The sequence below is a fragment of the Chroicocephalus ridibundus genome, chromosome 2, assembly GCF_963924245.1.
Source record: "Chroicocephalus ridibundus chromosome 2, bChrRid1.1, whole genome shotgun sequence".
NCBI classification, from domain to species: Eukaryota; Metazoa; Chordata; class Aves; order Charadriiformes; family Laridae; genus Chroicocephalus; species Chroicocephalus ridibundus.
In genome coordinates this window covers 22,302,976-22,325,190 of record NC_086285.1, presented here as the reverse complement: position 1 = coordinate 22,325,190, position 22,215 = coordinate 22,302,976, and the positions used below count along the sequence as shown (strand labels likewise).

The 22,215-nt window shown below is 39.1% G+C and overlaps 1 protein-coding gene across 12 annotated transcripts in view; it reads left to right on the top strand.

Moving 5' to 3' along the window:
* CACNB2 (calcium voltage-gated channel auxiliary subunit beta 2) overlaps positions 1-17,848 on the top strand; it is a 256,830-nt gene extending 238,982 nt beyond the window's left edge. For 6 of the 12 annotated variants that reach the window (XM_063324693.1, XM_063324691.1, XM_063324697.1 and 3 more), the window contains 4 exons: positions 8,820-8,971; positions 9,693-9,788; positions 11,114-11,299; positions 16,005-17,848. In XM_063324693.1, the coding sequence (XP_063180763.1) occupies positions 8,820-8,971; positions 9,693-9,788; positions 11,114-11,299; positions 16,005-16,490 (920 nt within the window). In that variant the 3' untranslated portion in view covers positions 16,491-17,848. Of the gene's footprint in view, positions 1-8,819; positions 8,972-9,692; positions 9,789-11,113; positions 11,300-12,725; positions 12,769-16,004 lie in introns of all 12 variants that reach the window. The other 6 variants (XM_063324694.1, XM_063324692.1, XM_063324700.1 and 3 more) reach the window with 3 other exon arrangements.
* The last annotated feature ends 4,367 nt before the right edge of the window (positions 17,849-22,215 follow it).

Sequence of the window (22,215 nt, the reverse complement as noted above, 5' to 3'; positions counted from 1 at the left end):
TGAGTGGAAATGCTACCACTGAATATTCTAGTGTAAAATCAATGTATCCAAGAATTTTATAAAAATAGTGTCTGGCTCGTAAAGATTTAGGAGGACAGTACAGTCTTATTCCTCTCCTATATGAAAGCTTGTTTAGTATGTAAAGAGAAATGTTTGCTTGTCAATACTGTTATATGTTTAATATGTGAAATGCTAGAACTAAATTTAAGGAAAGGGCAATTGATTCATTTCTTTACAAGCCTAGAAGAAATCTGTAATTTTGAAAAGAGTTTTCTCTCCAAGAAGGTAGAGTGCATGTTTAAATCTCATTCACCTGAAAATCAATCCCAATTGGCTTAGTGAAATTTCTATACGTACACATGCCATTTGCAGAAACTGCTGAACCAGCTTCGTGCTTTTGCTGCATTTCTTTGTCAAAAGGACCCAAACCTTTTTCTTGTTGCTTCTGTGTACGTTACACTTGTTATAACCTTACCTCATGCTGTATGCTTTGTACAAGAACCTGATTGTCTTGGCTTTTTCCATTCTTTGCTTCATTAATGCTCTCCCTATCCAGATGTTTTGGGTATGTATACAAGCTTGCAAATTACTTTTCCTGCTGTTTTGTGTTCAGTGCTTTATTGTGCCTCACAGAACCACCGTGTGTTTCTCGTAACTGGCTCACTGACAGACAAAAGCCAATCCTGTGCTGTGTTGTTAAGTGTTTCTTTTAGAAGATCTTGCTGGTTTTCCTCATTTATTTTCACGTAATTCTTAAAAAAAAAAAAAAAAAAAAAAAAAAAAAAAAAAAGTTGAGATTGACAAGTAAACGCTAAAGATGAGGTTTTCCATGGTACATTTCTAAGGTGTGTGTACCTAATCTGCATATTCTAACACAGACATGTGAATGCTGATGTAAAATATGTCATTGTCTGTGTGGTAAATCGATTGCAGTCAAATGGCTGGGAATCTTTTTATTTGCTTTGTATGTGCATATGCAGTAACCTGTCAGGCATTACATGCACACGATTTGCATGTGCAATTGAGTGCTTACCTTCGGAAAGTTGTCTCTAGAAAATGTATAGAGCTCCCATTCGCATCATTAGGTTGATATCCCAGAGTTTTGTTTTCTGAAAATGAAACATAAATGCTTGAAGAAATAGTATTGGATTATCGGTGCAAATTTCAGCCTTGTGTTTTTATTTTCTTGATATCTGTGTGAAAAGCCAGTTGAATGCTTGAAACTATGGTAATGATTTATTTTATATATACATATTATATATATATGATATATACATTATTTTATATATATATTATAGATTATATATATGATAATGTTATTATGTATTCTTCATGTTTGGTAATTTAATGACAGTTGTTGTATATGATAAGTATCAAGTAAATGCTTGATACTTATCAATATACAATGTATTTATCAAATTATTTATCAAAATAAAAAGAGTGCTGGCTAAGCCTCATAAAAATCCTCCCCTTCTTACAGAGGCCGTGGAACAGGAATGTAGAATTAGGATTTCACCATAAGTGTGACCACTCCAAAGTCTCAAGGATCTAATGTAGTTCAAAGAGAAGAAAAAAGGTGTTCAATGCGTTATGGAAGATCCTGATTGTCCCTTTATCAAGCTAGCGGGGACAAAAGTCCACAACTCTGACTCGCTGGCATTAAATCCTCAGATAGGGTATTCTGCTAAACCTGAAGCTGCCTTGAACCGGAATGCTGTAATAGCATTCAAATAGCAGCCAAGAGCTTTTGGGTTGTCATTAGGATGTGGCTACACATCTTTTTACACACAGATGGGGAAAGGCTGGCATGAAGATCCTGAACCTGTTATAATTTATCAGCCTCATGTGTTTTAAAATGCTCTTTTATCCTGCTGGCCCAGCCTTGATTTTGTTCACTTCTAAGGTCAGAGTCTCTCTAATGAATTCTCCAGGTAGTTCTGCATCAGAAGTTTGGTACTAACTTTCCAATGTCCTAACTTACGAATACTTTTTTGATAACGCTATTAGCAAAGTATTTTAATGAAACTTCCTGAGTGCTTCCAAAGGACATAAGGAGAAAAAAAAATAAAATTCTTGATTTCTGTAAATTAGAGATTGCTCTCAGCAACATGTTGCTACATTTTGTCATGGCACTTCACTGAAATACATAAGATTCATAACTGTCTTGAAACAAAGCATGTGCTATAAAAAAGCAATACAGCAAAGTGTTAGAATAATTTTTAAGGTCACAGATATTCGTATAATAACTAAGATACCTGGCTAGTTGAATTAAATGTTTTTAGCAAGTTAGCTGCTTGCTTAAGAATACAGTTTGCTTCCCTTAAAATTATTCACACCTGTAGGTTGAATTGATCCGGTATGTTTTCTTTCTCCTAGGCTAATGGAACTGATAAAAAATTGATGTCCGTTTCCTCATTTTATCCAAGACTAAGGGTTTGGGTTGTTCAACCAAAATGCCAAGAAGTCTGGGTTCATTTCTGTTCTCTCCTAACAGAGGCATGAACTCCTAATTTCCATCACCGTGACAGGGCTGTGATCACCTTTATGATGGTTGTCAGTCGGTCCTGCTGAGTCTTACGCACTTTGCATAATAATTAAACTTTCCCTGGAGAACAAACTGGAATCCACGTGTTTTGCCTCCCACTCTAGGCATCGGGCTACAGAGTCAGTATCTCTCCCACTCAGTGAATACGCAAATGTTTTGCGAGTGGCACACCATCAGCAGGAGGAGCTGAATAGCCAGCGATGGAGTGATTCCACATCCTATCTCTGAGAAAGGCTGAGCATTTTTATTTATGTTTGTTTGAATAAAACAACGAACCTAGGGAACACTTACTTAGTGTCTGTGTATGGACCGGAGCTGTAAAAGCCTATAGGACTGCACTGAGTAATGAGGCATGATGCAGAAATACCCAAGTTCGTGCAGCCTGATGCGATGATATCCATTATGAACTATGCAGAGACACTTGTTTGGTCCCCTGGGCAAAATAAATGTTAGACTCCTGCTTTGCCCAGTCTTACCATCCCAATTACTCGCTAACGGAGTGTAGGGGAGCTTAATGGTGGATGCAGCGCTACGCTGCTGCGTGGCACCTGGAGCAGCTGCGGTTCCACTTGGCGCAGTTGTCTCGGTGCAGCTCTCCCCTGTGCTTATCCTCTCGTGTTTCCGCCGCAATCCACTGATTTCAAGCTTTTCTATTCATAGGCCATTAAAATTTATTTCCACTTTAAACCTGGCATAAGAAGCACCATTCCATGAGTGCTATTGTTTTGCTAGCCCAGAGAAATAGGGGAGGAAGTAGACATTTTCTTGTGCTATTTAGTATTTTTAAATGACATTATCTGTTTTGTATTTTCACATAATTATAGTATTGCGTTTCAGGAGATGTTAGCCCATTATAAACGGATCTTGGTTATGTTGAGGTTTCCAAACATCCCATTGTGTCTGTAAATAACACTTGGACGTGTGTGTGCATTGAAGGCCATCTGAATTCTGTCTACACGGAGCCTCAGCAGGCAGAAAGAGGAAAACCCTGTTTTCCTGCAGCACCTCACCCCACGGTTTCCCTCCAGCGGAGCCCAGACGGGAGCACCAGGCAGAGCAGCAGACGTGCTCCTCTCCTTTCTCCCTTATCCCTCGCAGGAGCCCCATCTGTTAGGCATGAGTAACACATACAGCCACTTTCCCTGGAAAATATTGTCATCCTCCCACTCCCACCCTCCCCTTTTTATGTAACAAGCTAGTGGCTAAGGGATTTGGTTGAGACCAGGGAAATGTAAGTGTATTCACAAAACTACATTTATGTTAGAAATTTGATTAAAGCCCAAGTAATCCGGGTTTCTTCTGGCTCATTGCCTGAGGACTAAGCTAGAGCATTCATTCCTTCTTATTTACTTATGTTCCCCTCCAAGACTTTTTCCTTCTTAGCTGAGTAGACTGGAGGGAGGCACAGAGGCTTCTGCTCCTCAGCATTGGAACCGGTGTGGGGTGGGACACCTGATCCTGCCTGGAGACCACGAGGCTGGACCTCCCTGCCTGGGGAAGGGGTGGAACCAGTTGTCTGTCCAGCGTGACCCCGCTGTTAGCTCCCTGCCTACCCAGAGCAACCGTGGCGCTCGAGGGGAGGAATGCGTAAGATGAGAAGAAAGGGACCAAGCACTGACGTACGTGTGGGGTTTCTTACTGGCTTGGTCCGGACTGCTCACACACCAAGTAGCTTTCTGGCTCACCCTTGGTGGCATCTTGGTCTTTCCACTTTGTATACAGCGAGCACAGGCAGGTAACGTAGCCTGGGATAGCCTGCTCTGGCCAAGTACCTGCATTCTGGCTAGTGCAATACCTGACGTAGACACTCTGGTGATGTTGCCCACAATACGAGCATGTGTATACATACATGCGCTCACAAATTAAAATTCAAAATCTGAATTCTGTCAGTCAAACTCATGATTTACTTCTTAATCAAGAGGTGTGTGGGCACAACTCAATAGTCATCGGTTCCTTTTTTTTTTTTTCTTTTTTCATTTTCTTAGATTTTAGATGTGACCTTTACCCATTTTTCATCTGTTTTTTTGTTGCAATACTTTCTATGTGCTTTTAAGGGGGATATATAGCACATTTGCTTCTAATGCCTTTGTTTTGGAATTCCTGAGGCTGCCTTAAACTTCTCATTTCTTTAATTACGTTCATAGAATTTAGTGATTAAGTATTTTGAAGTAAGTGTGCTTGTATAAAAGAATTAGCATAAGAAGAATCATGGCTACTGATGTCGGTTCTCCTTAAGTTATAAAATTATTTGAAAGACATTTGCGCAAGATGTTGCTAATCACTGGTGTATGACATGCATTGACATAGGTATGTTCTTTTCATGCTATACATATATAATATCCGTAGCTCTGTTTAGAAAAAGAGAACACTTTGTCTCTGTGGCTGTTGCAGCCCAAGTAATAATTTACAAATCTGTTTCTATGGACAAAACAGTGCCACAGATACCAAAGAGAAGTAGACAAGATCAAATTGAATAGGATATTAAAGTCATACTGTACTTAGTTGACAGTGTGTGAACTTCACAGTTCCTGCTGAAGATCATAACCTCTTTGCTGCGTATAAGCAATATTTTGTGGTTTCTAATTTGGCCTTTGCAGGCCAGAAGCATGGCCATTTTGCATCGCGTCCCCGTTGCGAAACTGCTATCTCATCAGGGTCTTCCTAAAACTTACTGCTGATGTAGCCACTGCTCTGTCAAGTTGGGCGTCCCAATGACTTCTGGCTCCTATGGATGCTTTCTGCCCAGGTTTGAAGGAGGGTTGTGTGTCTACAACTGCGTAGAGTAGAGAATGTTCTTTTTAGCATGGCATTGTATAAGTGACCCTAAATTCCACGGTAGTTCATCTTGTTATTAGTGAAGAGACATAGATGCAGTGCAGTGTTGCTGTGGTTTTGCCTTTACTTTAGATGAGAACTGTTAAAGATTTTTGCTTGAAATTCACTTGTAAAGTCCAACTGGCATAAAGAATATTTGTCTGCCCTATAGTGGCATAAGCCATTTACTTGTACTCTCATCGCACTGATTTTCTATTCATTTCAGAGTACAGTAGGGATATTTGGAATTAATATATGGGAGTAAGTTTAAATGTGCAATATTTAGAGTTGGCTGGGAGATGTGTACTTCTTGTTTCTTAGAGTTGACCCCCTATTGTACGGAATAAATAGTTGAGTGCTCCTGTCATTTAAAATATGTTCCCTTTCTGATTACCGAGGAGGCCGTATCAAATAGATTGTAAGGGTCACTTTAAAATTTGATAGCTTATTTCTGGTTTTGAGTTTTGTAGCTGGGCTGCCAGCATTTCATGATGATTGTCACAGTAAATCTGATTGTTTATGCCTCTCATCATGATTGGCAAATAAGATTTATTGGAGTTAGCTGTTGCAGCCTCACTGTTACGCCTCTCCAGTATATCAGAAGGGTCATTATTGTAAATAGATGATATTCGTGGAGGTGGGAAGATTCCTAAGCTATTATTGTGCTGCTTTGAAGATACCACACTGTCATTGTTCTCAGCTCCCTATTTTAACTACCAGTGACATTTGTGTTACTATCCCTATGTGACATTGAGGGTTCTTTGCTTACTTTGGTCAAAAATCTGAGAGAAAGCTTGTGGTGAGTATCTTGTTGGGAAAGAATCTTTACAGATATAGAATTTCTTTGAGACATGTTGCTAAACAAAGAAGAAAACCAAAGCTGCATCAGTAGATAAAGCCTTTGTCACCTAATAAGTGAAGCTACTATTATTTAAGTAATTGCAACAATCTTACGTGTAGTAAAAAGTTAGAATACAAGGAAGATTTCAAGCAAAATGCAGGCTTTTCCAGAAGCTAAAGAAGTACTCTAAGGCACAGGAGATCAGGGCCTCTTCGGCAATCTCTGTGGCATTTTTTTTGTCCATTCTTGACTGGAGAGGTAGTGGCACAATATATTAGTTCATCAACCATGCAGTGTAGTTCCTTGAACTTTTCTCCTATACCCAAGTTTAGAAACATAAATACTGAAATACTTTTTAATTGATGGAAAAGATATCTCTCCGTCTTCAGGCTGAGGTGGAAACTATTGGTTCATAGTTACCAGCAATTATTGCCCTGGGTATGTTTCACAATAGAAGATACCCTGAGGCAAACTCTGCCCTGGTGAAGGGTTGTTTCAAAAGTGTAGCAGGAAATCTAGTTCACAGAGATGTGTTCTATACTGGCAGAAAAGTGCTTCCAGCAGTATAGCAATTACCACTTCCTCAGACAAAATTATGATACACTGGCAAAAAGGCAGATTTTGCTGGTTATAAATTGTCTTGAACAAGGGTTTTTAGTAGTCTGGGAACGGTCCTAAATTGATACATTAGCTGATATTGTTATTCTGACTGAAGTGTTGAGCCTGGTTTGAAATAGCGGGAAAGCAAACCAAACTCATCATCAGAACAGTATGACAAATTATCTCTGATATGTTTATTCTAGTTGTCATTTGGACTTAAATTCGGGATAGACTATTGACAATCTTTTACTAAATCACTGAGACAATGGTATTCAGTCATTCCAACAATATCTCTACGTAACAAAGTTGCAGAAAATGTAATCGTCAATGTGCCAAGAACCATCAGAAGTTCTGTCTTCAAAAATGTGATCCTAATTCAGACAGCAGCTGGGCCTCAGCACTTTTATCGACAAGCGGGAAAGCACGCACCAGCACGCTGTGCACATCTCGCAACGTTCTCTGCGGTAAAAGGCTGATTGGCATGTACAAAGCCAAAATTTGAGATAACTACAAACAGATGGAGGTGATCTCTAATAGATCCAAAACAATGTCAACCTCCTCCAATAGAGAGCATCATATATAGGTTTTCTGATGGCCACTTAAGATGTTACTTCATTTTTAAAATGCTCGTAGTAGTCACCTATTGATTTGGAACCAAAAGACTTTGAGCTAAATGGAGACTAGCTGGGATGCTTTGCTCTCTCTTGGAAATTTTGCAACCTTATCATGGTACCAAATTTATTCAGTTGCTATTCCAAGATAACAAAAATCAATCTCTTCACACCTCTTGAAGGAGACCATTTGCTGCAGAAAGCTCTCTCTAGCCAGACCAGATAAGGCTGTGTTTTTAAGCAAACGTAATGCTGTGCCAGTGTAACAGATAAAATGCCAATAGTGTAATTTCAAGAAACTCTTTAATAAATAAGTTTTTGGTGCCTCTTGTTGACACTTAAGTTTCTGTTGGTTATCTTCTAATATTTACTTTGAATGGGCTAGGTATCTAATCTGGTTTTGGTTCATGGAGTGTGCACAGCCTTTAAAGGGGAACCTGTATGAACTGCAATCTTGTCTGGCTCTATAACTTTCTTTGTAGACTTGCACAAATCACACAGCTTCTGTAATTTCTCTTTGAAGTCCACCTATGGCAAGACTTGATCAGGAAAACGTGATTCCATTTGAAGTATGATTTTTCTATTATAAGATTTAGTTTTGTTTCATTTGGGAATGAAGACAGTTTCTACATCACTTGTGAAAGCGGATGCAGTCCATCTGTCTTGGAGAGTTTTTCCCTGGAAACTACTGATCAGGCAGGGTGCTGAGGAGCTGGCAGCATGAGTTACCAGAAGACAAGATGATTTTTTCTGAGAAAATCACCTTTCCAGAACTCCTGGGTTTGTGAGGAGGATACCATAGCATTGTTTGGATGATTGAATTATTTTTTTTCAGTAAGTGTTTTACACATAGTAATCAAATTTTTAATCTGGTACCATACTGAGGCCAGTATACGAAGGGAACTCTGTTTTCCAGAGCTTTGATAGGTTGGAGTGGGTGGAAAATAAGGAGGTTCTGCTTGTACAGACACCTCAGTACGTCTTAATGCCTATCTCAGGCACTCCAGTTTGAGCAAATTGATTACCACGTAAGATTAAAGCCTGAGCTGGAATTATTTACACGTAGGAAATTAATGGCATAGTAAGATTACCATGTGATGCAGCAGGCATTCTTTTTTTCTTACATTCATGGACTGGGGTCCTGTAAGAAAGTATCTCCCTAGGCTGGCATGGCAGGAAGCGGTGGAGGTGAGAGAGGCAGGCAGTGCTGTCTGCAAGGGCAACAACCCGGGGGCAAAACGCTCTCATTAACGTTGCATTCGTTTCCCTACCGTGCCAGGGACGTGCACGGCTAACAACGTCTGCCAGCCTGAGGAGGAGCAATGCACCAGTCTACCACACCTTTACGTTTCTTAAAACTAATGGCCTTTTGATATTTTCCTAAGTGTAATTTTCTCCTTATCTGCAGCTGAAGTTCAAAGTGAAATTGAACGGATTTTTGAATTAGCGAGGACACTGCAGTTGGTAGTGCTTGATGCTGATACCATTAACCACCCAGCTCAACTAAGCAAAACCTCTCTGGCTCCCATTATAGTGTACGTGAAGATTTCTTCTCCTAAGGTAAATATTTTACTAATATTCATGCTGTTTCAGTCTTTTTTTTTTTTTTTCTTCCCTTTTTTGGGGTCTTAAATGCAGATAATCGCATGTCCTCATTAAAGTTCAGAGCTATATATTGTTATTGTTTTCCTTTGGTTGGTGAAATACTATTAATCAAAAAAGTATCTTAGCTTGGGTGTTACCAAAACCCATTTTGGAAAAGATGCTGTAGCTCCAATGGTTGTTTAAATTGGGCACTTTTAGTATCAGTCATGTAAGTAATGCTAGCAGTTTGTTAAATCAAAATAATACAGGAACGAAAGCAAGATTTTCACATAATGAATAGCAGCCTGATAGGTAAACTTTAGTATCTCCTGGCAATGTACTCTTTCATTCTGTGAAAAAAACCTGCACAGACCTTGTAAAGAGGCTTTGAAAGAGAAGAACAAATTATTGGAAGAGAACTTGGGAGAACAATTAAAGAATTTCAACAAATAAAACCAGAAACAGCAGAGGAAAATAGGAGGGGAACTTTTTAGTGCTCATAACAGTAAAGAGGATGTTGGGAAGTGAAAATTAGGTTGTTCTGGATGTAAACAGCATGGGAAATGCTCCTGACACCAGCAAATGAAGAATTTGATCTGCTCAAGAGGACAGTTAAAAAAGTAAACATTTTAAGTGGTGTTATATGTACATTAAGTCCAAACTTGATCACTTTTATTAATGTCTGATTTTTTCACAGGTTTTACAGAGGTTAATAAAATCTCGAGGGAAATCTCAGGCCAAACACCTTAATGTTCAGATGGTGGCAGCTGATAAACTGGCACAGTGTCCTCCTGTGAGTTACTGTTAATTTATGTCTTGTCTTTGAAAGGAGATTTTCTTTTCAAGCACGAGGTTAATTACGTAATTTCTGGGAATGTTTGCCCTCTTCTGGCCATATTTCACTATTGCTTTTTTGCAGAACATCTGAGGTCTCTGGGTGCAGGGAAAAACAGCCCTAGTGACAAGCAGTTATTAGGATGTGTGCTGAATACGTTCACTGCTCAAACAAGCCAAGCATTTGTTTTACTTGGTAATTCTTCTTGGGTTATTGGTCTAAAAGTGAACCCTCTTAGTGACTGTGCTTTATCTCTGGCAGTTTAAGGTTAGGCCGGTGGTTTGGGTAGCTGCCCATGGGAATATGTCACCACAGCCCATCACTGCTGACACTCTTGGTCACAGTTTTGGCAAAGAGCTGTGGGGGACTGCGTAGCTGAGAGCTCTGCAGTTCTTCCATTGATGTGCACTGAAGCAAATTCTTTCAATTTCCACCTATAAAGTGCAGATGATGAGCCCCCAGCTGTGTTTTAAACATGACAAGCATTATTGTCTGCATACTCGACTGTCAAGAGCATGGGTCAGAGACCAGAAGGTGAAGGTTCAGTTCAGCTGCAGATAAGGGAATTTGCTATAATTACAGAGCTGAGCGAGGGGGATGTTTTCATCATTTAATTTCAAGCATCTCAGTTAAGAGACTAGTCTTCTCTGGTCCCCAAGAAGTCAATGCTAGAGACCTGCCTAGGCTCTCAAAGCTGCCTTCAGGAGAACTCCTGACTCCCTGAGCAGGGAGGAATCGGAGGAAACTCACCTCCTAACTTTAGATGTCTAAAATTAGACCGTGTGACTAATCTCTTTCCTAATATTTGTACGACACTTGGAAACTGGATGATCTGTATTACTTGTGTTTCTTACTGTTATTAGTTACTGGGTTTCGTTTGTCTTAGTTTTCTCTTAATAATTCTAGATATGGGGAGTTAATCCAATTTCTTGCCATTCCATATTGTTCCAATAGCTAAAAACTTGAATGTTGAACCTTTCTTGCTGGATATTTGAGTTTTAAGATTTATTCAAGCTGCCTCTGCCTAACTTCATTCACTGTTTGTGCATTACTAAGTTGCAGCCATGAGGACTTGCTTTAGCAAGTGCAACATTAGTGCTAGTTGTGATCGCTGCCTTTTGTATCAATTACATTCAAAAAAAGCACCCAAAAGGGTGAAATATCTTAACATAAGTATTACAAACGTGGTTCATTTTTGATGAAGGGAAAGACTGGTCATTCATGTCTCCAGCTGATCTCCCTTTAACTGTTGGTTATTCTCACTAAAATCTTTCCTTTATCAGGAAATGTTCGATGTAATTCTTGATGAGAACCAGCTTGAAGATGCTTGTGAGCACCTTGCTGACTATTTGGAAGCCTACTGGAAGGCCACACATCCACCTAGCAGCAATCCTCCTAACCAGCTTCTCACTCGCACACTTGCAACAGCCACTCTTCCTATTAGCCCAGGTCCAAATATTAATTTACAGGTACAGTTTTTATGCCATTTCTTCTTTTTTTTTCCTAGCAGCTTCCTCCTCTTCCAAAGCAGAGTGGTAGTCTGATATTAGAATATGCTGAATATGTCTTCCTGTTGTTGATAGAGCAAGAGATTTTTCAGTAGACATTCACCCATTTTCAGTATAAGAGGCAAATACAGGTACATTATTGTTAATGCTGTTGTATTCACAGTAGCGTGTGTTTGTGTATTGACTAGGGGGCTGGTTTTGATTGCAAGGACTAAACCAGCCTGACTGAAAACATATGGTGACATGAAGTGGAATACTTAAGATTTCATTGTGCCCAGGACACCACTGTGCCAGTAATATGTGTACCAGCCACAAGCATTTTTATAGCTGGCCATATGTAATCCAATCAGAGGGATAAAACTGGGCTAATGCTACGCACATTACAGCCTCTGGTAACTCCCTCTCTGATGGGCACAGTATCGCTAATAGGCAAATCCCAGCCCCAGAGGCCCTGTATGACAAATTGGGTTACGTACAGAGCAGATCCACAACCGTTGGAGGGAATCTGTTCCTACCCTCCCACAGGCTACAGAGTTGTAGACGTTGAGGATGACTGACTGTATTAGTGAGGTCTCGCCGTCAAAGTGGCCCTACCAGTGTTTTCTTTGTTCTTTTATTCATTGGCCATTGCTGTGAAAAGTACACGCTTCCTTCAAGCCAAACTCTTACATAAAACCTGAGTCCCACTGCCCGTTGTGCAGAAAGACCTTGAGAGGCAGCATGTTCTGCACAGCGAGGGCACTGTCTAGTGAGCTGGGAAAAACAGGCTTTATTCCCGCCTCCCCACTGTCCTGCCTGTTGACTTTGGGCATAATGTGTCCTCTCTTTTCTCCTTCAACTTTTGCTTTGTATAATTGTATTAAGGTTCTCAGCATAAGATCGTCTTCTTTGTATACGTGTTGCAAGACATGAAATGAGGTCTTCAAAAGTGCTTCTTCATTGTAAATAGTGACTGACACATTGAGGCCGAGAAGATCACAGTGGGGTGTAAATAACTTCTGTCCCAGCTCAAATAATGACTTACTACATCTAAATTTCCACCTAAGTCCATATAGGCCCACAAGTTACATATTTATGTTGGTTAGAATTGATAACTTTAGCTAAAGAAAAATGCCTTCTTTCAGAAAATAAGAAAAAAAAAAATAGTCTGCACCCAAATTAAAATGCCAACAATTTGCTTTTTGTTTTTATGGTCTTGTAAAACAATTTTTTGTCTCAAAGAATTTATTTCCCATTAGAAGACCACAGACTTGACAGGTTTGTTCTTTAACAAGAAAAATTGCTTCAGCCACCTTGCAGAATATCTCCTTCTCTTGCTTTCAAAAGCAGTCGCAGGAAAAGAAGACTGTAAGCTATAGCTCATTTCTGCCTTTTTTTCTGTCCTCAGAGCTGAAACACCCTGAAAAAATGTGAGCTGGAAGAATTTCTGAGTATGAAATTCAGTATTGTTGTGTGCAGACTTGCTAGATAAACTTTCTTTGCTTTGTAGACGTGTTTATTATTTTGCTCAAGCTTTTTTTATGCCTTTTGGGTGTGGATTTATAGTTCACTTACTCATTTTATTAACCACATTCTCCGGAGGAACTATGCGGAGTTTTAATAACACTTTTCTGAATGTTGTGCAATCTCCTTACAAATTAACATATTTTTATTTGAAGGACTGAAAATGAGAATGTATTTGCAGTTTCACAGTTTGTTTGTAGGTCTACTAATCCAAAAGTGCTAAGCAATGGGGGTCCCCTTATGGAGCTCACAACTTTGACGTGCCTTTTGTTTCATTTTCCCATGGTACATTTTCAGCTGACATCTCAAACCTGAGACTGTTGCGGTCTTGGAATAGAGTGGGTTTATTTCCTAATCACGGTGGCTGAAGCCGGTCTCTCAATAGTGTTAAAATCCTCCATTTGGAGAACTTAAAATCTGTGTCTGTGCCGTTTTTGTGGACGGCTCTGCAGCGATAAACTTTGCCGCCAGCCATTTGGCCTGGAGGGGCCACATCCGCACTGCAAAGCATTTGAGTCATTCTCCCCTGGGTCCAATGCAGCACCCCTTTGCCATGGGATGTAATTGGGTTTTGTGGTTTTTTTTAGTCCCGTGAGTACATTGTAATGAGAGATTTGTGTTGCCAGCTGCCAGAGTGCTATTTTTATAGCATGATGCTGACTGTGTGTATTGCATGGCACAAGGTGCTTGGAGGTTTGAGGCCTCCTGGCACTGTTTGAAATTAAGTCGATGAAGACCGTACACCTCCTCTCTGTCTAACGGAGAGCTTTGGAGCAAACTGTCCTGACAACTTTTCTCAGCTTTCCTCTTGTAGGGGAATAGAAGACTGGAGCATCCTCACGCACATATGGTGTAGATGATTAGGGACCACTGGATGGAAGTAGGGACCAAGCCAGATTGACTGTGTGGACACAGACTTCTCTCTCTCCTCTTTCAGCACTGCTTAAACTTCTTTCCAAGGATCCCTGAATAATGAAATGGGCTTATCTCAAACTTTCTCCACTTTAATCCAAAAAACTTCTGTGATTGGGCCATAAAATTCCTAGACTGTGGAATCTAATCCAATTCAGAGCCCTAATTTGGTTACGAACCCCAAGCCAGATCTTAATCCAGATTCAAACATTACCTGCTCATTGTCCCTGTAATATATAGGGAAATTTACTGTCAATGAATTTGCTCATAAATCCCAATAGCCTAACGCTATTCTGAAATCACAGGTATTGGTTCTAAATGTATTGATTGTGCTCCTCCACACGCACTTGCCATAGCAGAGAAGATGCATCTGAGTTTGTAAAAGTAGCATTCCATTCAAAGCTGGTTCAAATTTTGCATTTGTTCTCAAACCACAGCAATGACAGATTTTATTAGTCACAATTATATATATATATATATATATATAGGTGCATACATGGCATTTGACCATATGAGAATTAAGGGGTTCTGCGTGTCTACCCAGTTTATGTGACTTAAAACCAGTCATGGTTGTGGACTATTAAAAATGTGTTTACACATCCAAAACAGGCACTGCTTTAGGCTCTTTAGGCTTTAGGCTTTTCACTTGATTCCATTTATAATTCGCCTCCGTTGAGTCATTTCTGTTCACCTTGAACACATCTATTCATGTTTACAATTGCTGCATTCCTTTTCTGGCAAATTAGAATCATCTTGAGAATCATAAAAGCAAGAAGAAAAAAGAAATTTGATCGCCATTTCTGGTACCTTGTTCTCATCTATACCATTTGTTTCGAATTAGGAACACATGGAGCAGCCCAGCTAGTCGCTGGGAAATTTACAGAACAAAATGTTGTCTTAGAAAACGATGATTTGTCAAATTTATCAAATTGCTGATTTGAAATATGTTGCTTTTTATAAGTTTCTGATAAAATATGGATTTGTTCCTGTCCAATTTCCTGTCATTTTCCTTTTTGGGTTGCTAGGAAACCCACCTGCCAGGATCTGTAGCTAAAGGACAAAATTTCCTCCTTCCCCTAGCTCTTTTCCACAACATAGACCGAAAGAAATGTCCGTGAGCTGCCCTGGAGGCAATCCTTATTTTTAGGCAACTCTGCACATAGGAGGGCAAACTTTAGACTTAACTCTGATAAATTCAGAACAGTGTCACAAACAAATGCCTGTATAACTCTGTTAAAACCTACTTTAATTTTGTGCCAGTAGAGGTGATTTTGTCTTGACATTCTTCACCTCATGTGAGAAAGAGAATTTAACTTCACCATAAACTATTTCTTAAAATTTTGCAATTAAGCTTGAAAAATCTTTGGCTGTGGTTTGGGAATAAAAGCACGTTAATGTAATGGCAGCCCCGGATGAGTTAAATAATGCCACTTGTTCATTTTGCAGTGATTTCAAAGCATTATGCTGGTGAAGAGTAGGTTTGATATTACCTGGTAATTTTTATTTCAGTTTTTTAATAGTAGTGGTGTGTCAGGAAATTCTTTAGGTGATAATATCACTCTCCTCCTGCTTTCCTTGGCAATGGTCGGTATTCTCAGCTCTTAAAATTATGAGGTCAAGGTTTAATTTTTCATTACCATGAAGAAATCGAATTATTGCTGAGAAAAACAGAAGGTCAGTGATACTATTAGTATCATAATACAAACTTTATTCTTACCAGATCAAATTGCATTTTTTCCTGAAGAAACCTCAAAACTCTAAAAGAGCCAAGGTTTTGTACTTTGGTTCTCTGTTGGAATCCACCTCCTCAGTGCTCTAAAATCACTTTCCCATCACGGCTGTTTCCGAGCAGGCATCTGTAAACTCCCGACTGCTACCTGCCCTCTCCCAGCATGCTTATGTCCCTTTAATTTTTCTGCAGTTTGTCCTGCTTCTGCATGCTCTCCTTTTGTCTGGAGTGCGGTAGGTAATTACTGCTAACTGGAATAGTCAGAAACGTCACGGGAGACAAGAAAATGTCACAGAATAGCCCGAGTGCCACTCTCCATTCTGATGAGAGGAATTGTTTGTATTATAATACTGAATTTTCAGTAAAAGTTGAATTCTAATTTTTTTTTCTAGTTTAGATTCAAAGTGGATTGTCGTGTCCTTAAATTTTATTGGTTTCATGATACTTTCTAGTTGAACTTGATATCGGGGAGGTTTTTAAATGTGTACTTCATGTCCGTGAACTTACTGCTGGTTGTGATAGCAGGGATCTCAAGGAGACCAGAGGAATGACCATTCAGTCCCTGAACGCAGCGGTTCACAAATTGAAGAGGAAGCACGGGTTGAACCCATCAAGAAATCCCAGCATCGCTCTTCCTCAAGCCAACACCACAACCATCGCAGTGGTGTTAGAGGCCTTTCTAGGCAAGAAACTTTTGACTCAGAAACACAAGACAGCAGAGATTCGGCTTACGTAGAGCCAAAGGAGGACTACTCACATGAGCACGGTGACCACTATGATTCTCACAGGGATCACAATCATAGAGACGAGTCCCACGGGAGCAGTGATCACAGACATAGAGAATCAAGGCATCGCTCAAAGGACCGCGAGCAGGACCACAATGAATGCAACAAACAGCGTAGCCGTCATAAATCAAGGGACCAATATTGTGACAAGGATGGGGAAGTGATATCGAAAAAACGTAACGACGCAGGAGAATGGAACAGGGATGTTTACATCCGTCAGTAACTTTTGCCTCCGGCAGTCTTGTGTTTCTTTGAAGTCTTGTAACAATGCCCCTTGAAAATATCTTTGGGTTCTTCATTGCAGAACATATGGTATCCTTCTGTATGCTGATTTGTATTGCTGTTGCTTGCATAGCAATAGCATGAAATAGAATACTCATATACTTATTTTTTTTGGTTAGTGCTCTATGAATTAGCGTAGTACAACTGCAGAGTTCCCGGTGTTGTACTATGCCATTTTTCAAGCTGTTTTTTGGTAGCTGCCACTTGAACAATATCTGTTGCCATCAAGGTGTTGTTAGTGTTTTTTAAAAAAAGGTACATTTGATGTTTAATAACTTCCCGTGTATTCAGCAAGCCAGACTCAGCACATAAAAAAATCTGAAACTTTTTGTCTGCTCTGATTTTTAATTTGTATGCACTTGATTTGCATATTGATTTAAGGGCCACTATCTGTTGCTTATACCTCTGGTGGACTCCATTTGAAGACAATTCAGTCTTGCCTTACAGCCAGGGGATCATAAAGTCAAAATCTATTTTCTATGTACTGGTACTGTGTACTGTATATACAGTTTATAAATGTTATTTCTGCAGACACCTTCTTACTAGATAAGTTTGATCACACTGTTTTAGAGTCCTAATGCCAAGTCAGCAGATTTGCTTTTGAATTACTGGCAACTGGAACTAGCCTCATTTAGGAAATCTGTAACAGTGTTCAACCGAAATACTTTTTCTTCTGTAGCAGAAAGCTTATACTTACTGTAAATACGAATGAGTGCTTGAGATAAGGGGTCTAACTCTTATACCTTACGCTGTCCTTGCAAACCCAATTTTGCATTTTAAATTTACGGTAAAGATAACGAGCTTACCGCTATAAATTATTCCTTTCTGTACAGGTCACGAAATTGCAATGGACACAGCTTAATTTTTGTTCTGTTGTTCAGAATACTAGAGCACACATGACAGAGGCGTGGATGTGAGTGGGTGGGTGGCGGATGGGCGGACGTGTGCGTGCGCGCGGCGTTAGGCAGCAAAGCGTGAGAATCTACTGAAGACAACAAAGGCTACTCAAAAGCCCAGCGAGCCTGTTTCTTCTTTCTCTCTATTAATTTAAAAATCCAAATTGCCGTCAGGGACTATGAGGGAGTTTACTGGCCCAGGTAATTGAGAAAGCATAAATCTGCTGGCTCCTTGTTGAGACTTCAGGAGAGTAAAACCAGGCAAAATGTTACTGTGAGTGTTTCACTGGAAATGTAAAATCTTTGTGTTTTAGAGTATTTGTTTTAGTAAGAAAAGTTTACACAGCTTGTGGAGAGTTATTTTGTTGGAAAATAAATTTTTGTAGCTTCTCCACTTTTTCTACACTTGCCAGTTCCTCTGCATTCCCACTTTGCAGCCAGCTCACTGCTTTTCCTTCACCTAAACTGTTGTGCTGCTGGGGAGAGCTTAGAAACAGGACTGTGACAAAATACCCTCTTACCGGCTTGCTAGAGACAAGCGCGTTGAAATCAAAGGGAGCGAACACAGTTTGTTTTGCATTGAGCACCTGTTGCACTGGTAAGTGGGGGGAAATTCGCTACTATTTTTGACTACAGGTTCCGTGCCCTTGCCTAGTGTAAAAGCTGTTCTGCATCACGTGTAGTCTTTGCAGTAGTTGTATGAATGAAATACTTTTGGTATTTCACTGTAAATAGCACATTATATAAAGACTGTAGTGGGATAATAATTAATTTCGCTGGAAGTTCTTTTTATTTATTATTTTAATTCTGGGAATATCAGCATTGCCTGATTTTGAGGATCATTTTAGTGAAATGGATAAGACAGATGGCAGGTGCATGTTTTCTCCAGTCTCCTCTTCCAGCATCCAAGCAATTTGGTTTAACTCCCTTAAACATACTTTGCCCTCCCTCTTCTGCCCCTCTCCCTGATGCTCTATACGCATTTGTCACAACGATGTTAAGAGTGTGATATTCTGCTGTCAGATATCGGGCCGCTCCTGCCGGTGCTGCTGACTGTTGTGGTTATTCAAGGGTAGTATTTGGCTCAAAGGATGAACTGTGGGAAAGACAAGGAAAAGGGTATTTTTCTAGAAGTAACATTTTCAGCATTTTTCTAAACAAGACTAAAAGACTTTGTAGACAAAGGAAGCATAGGTAAGTAGACCTGTTGTATTACTAAATGGATATATAAGACTATATAAACAGTGGCTTTTGATATGAGAAGATTTTCAGAGGATCGGTGGAAAATGACATCGAAAGACTGTTGTTTGAATCATATCAGCTCACGTGTAAATGGAAAGAGAAAGTATATTGTCTTGCTCTATTTAGCCTGGCTTTAGCTATTTTACCAACGTCAGTAAACGCTGTTGCTCCCTGCAACTGCTACATGACAGCTGTGTCCCCCAAGAAGTGATCTATGGATTCCACTTCAGTACTTTGATATTTTTGTTGTTGTGTTTTTTTTGTTTTTTTTTTTTAACTTTTGCTCCAGAGAGCGTTTGTTTTCCACCTTTCTTAAAGTATTTTTTAAGGAATGTTTGGCAGAATTTCAAGGCACTGAGTAGTGTATGAAAACCACGGAGTAGGTAGTCACGTATAGACAAATAAATGAGAAAGAGCATAGTTCAAGTCTGAGTATTTAAGTATGGCCTATATATTGATTTATGGAATGTAAATATAACAAAATAAGGCATGTCCCAATCCACCTAATGAGAGAATCATGTTTTGTATAGTGCTACTAATTCTGTATAGAGAACATACTAACACATGCATTTCTTAGACTCACGCAGTAGGTTTTTACTAGCCTTGCTAAGAGACTTCCTTCAGTTACTGTTTTAAGAGTGACAAATACTTTGTGATGTGAGCTTGTACTACACCTATTGCACAATACCACCTGCCTGCTGAGCACTACGTTGAAAAGCACTTTAACAGAATTATTTCAATAAGAAGCTTTAAAAATACTCCAACTGGAGGACATATCAAAGGTTATTGTGATGAACTGTCTTTGCAAAATTTTGCCAACAGCAAGTTTAATATTATTGTTTGCAATAGGATATTAATGAGTTCGTATTCCTGTATCTGGTTTCAGGAGCTTTGAATCTGAGGAACGGTAGAGGTCCCAATGAGCTCCGGAGTTTTCTTATGTATGTGTGGTACAAAACCACCTGTAAAATTTCTATTCAAATGAGCTAAAAAGATGATAAAACCAGTGAGACAGAAGGAAAGGAAGATAAAATAGTTAAGCGATGCATAGGTCTTGTCATCTCTCACTTTATATTTTTGTAAAGAATTTCAGTATATGTAAGCAATGGGATGCATTTTAACATTTACGTGTATATATGTTAGATGTTAACCTTATTTTTGTATGTCTTTTCAAATGAATACACATCAGTGCTGCTCAGCAGCCCGAGTCTGTCTTTTATCAGTTGTTTAGTGTCACACACACATCATGGAAGAAAGAATTCTCGAGGAGGGACTGGAAAGAGGCGAGAGCAACAGCCTCCAGCCCTGTTAAGGGACAGGACAGTGGGGATGAATAAGCAAACAAGTTTGTGCACAAAGGCAGCATGGGTAGGAGTGAAGAGATGAAAGAAGCTATTTTTAAATCGATCCATAAATTAATGCCTAGAAATTAAGAAATGTACAGATCCATAAAACCATCTTCTAGAATACTCATGCGTTCATCGTGTCTGGCATCAAGAGTTCAGAATTGGAGGAGAGTTCTGCAATTTTTGCTTCTCAAGGTGTAAAATTAAATAGATAGTTTCTCCTAAGGATTTGCCCCTAATTAATGAAGACCGGTTTTAAAGCTACAGTGAGCTTGAGTGGAGCACCTGTTTTCACAGAAATCTGTAAACTCTTAACCTATAGCCCTTATTGTAAATGGAGGATAAGGAAATGAAATCCCACTCATCCAACCCCGAATAAAAGCAGAGACCTATTTTCACTTCTGTGTGCATATCTGGTTGCTCATCCTGTACGTGCAGTTCCTGCCCAGGTCTAATACCGTGCCCTTTAATACTTACTGTCTTTTGTGGTTTTGTTAGTAGTTGTCACTTTTAAGCTCCGTTGTTGGTTTGTAAAGTCAGATTCACGTTCTGTGACAACTGCAGAGTGTTCAGTATGGTCCGTTATCATTCCCTTAGCTGGAATGCAGTGAGTGGTCTGATTGCTTTTAATCAGTGTCTGTCCAAAGTAAAAAGGTTAGTGTAAACCACCTCCTGGGGTAGTTACTAAAGATTTATTTTGGTTTGTGGTTACATTTGACCTCTGACTGCTTTAACGCATCAGGCTGAAACTATTTCCCAAATGCTTTTTACTTTAATTCTATTCCCTCCATGAAATAAAGCAAAAAACTTCATTACATAGTCTAGAGGAAGAACAGAGAAATTATTTTTCAGAGTGTATTATAACATTTCTAGTGTACATTTACTTTTATTTATTGCTTTATTGCAGATCTTTCACCAAAATTTCAGTTCTTCTATCATCTGTAAAATATGTGAATGCCATTTTGATTGTGAATGTTATCAAACGTTATTCAGTCGAATTTATTGCTTGGCAATTTGTCTATAATTTATTTCCCCACTTTTATATAACAAACTGTTACATATAAGCTTACAGTAGTTTTATAGACAGTTTCTTTTTATAACTTACCACCCTAGAGATGTCTTCCTACGCAGCCCCAGAAAAGATTCATATCAGATATAATAGAGATTAAGCTGGTTCTTCTAACTCATTTGTGTTCTCTTTTCGCACTTTATTCTTACCACTTTTATCTATCGTGTACTTACTCTGCAGTGAATTCTAGCAGTGCAAAATTGGATTTGCTCATAAATTTTTTAGTTGTTAACAATTAGACATAAAAAGAAGGTTCTTTACCCTTTCTAAAGTAATTTCTTGTTGATCACCATCACCAGCCTCTTTCTTACTAAAATATTCCCTTTTCCTTAATAAGCATATGAAATCCTATGATCTAAAAATTGGTGGACTCCATGACACCGAGAGCTGTATAATAATTTCAAACTATACTAGGCTGCCTATTTTAATATCTTTATATTGACCAAGATAAATATTTAGATTTGGCACTATTACTAATCACTATTTCCGCAAATAGCGGAAACTACTTTTCAGACTTTCTTAAAGACAGGATCTGATTGCATGCCTAATCTATCTATTTTGTAGGGTTAATCTTTAATTACAATGACAATAACTTTTTTCAATTTAATATATAAATATCTCTTATATTATATATATACATAAATATATTCAGTTGTGCTTCAGCACCAAAGACTGAAGCATAATGGTTCAGAGCGTAAAGCATTCTTATCAGGAAAGTAACCCTATTATGTATTAAAAATATATATACACACACCATACATCAAACTTGTGACAAAGTATTCCTGCATTTCTAGTTAAAGTCACAGTAAGATTGGAAAAGAAAAGAAAAAAAAAAGACGGGCCTCCATCCAACTTTAGTCATCTAATTTAGCCAAGCCTATAGTCAAAGAAAGGACACTGGCTCCTTCAAGGGATAATTTGGAGCATCTTAATTTGAGTTTCTGTTCTGAATTGCCTGATGGAGAAGTCTCTTCCCTCCCCACCTCCCCAGTTACCAACAGAGAGAGGAGCCCAGGGGAAACAGCTGATGAGGCTTAGCCCTTTAACGTGCCAAGTGTTCTTTTAAGGCTAGCAGTTGACTTTTGCAGAACCAACTCTAGTAGTTAAAAGTTC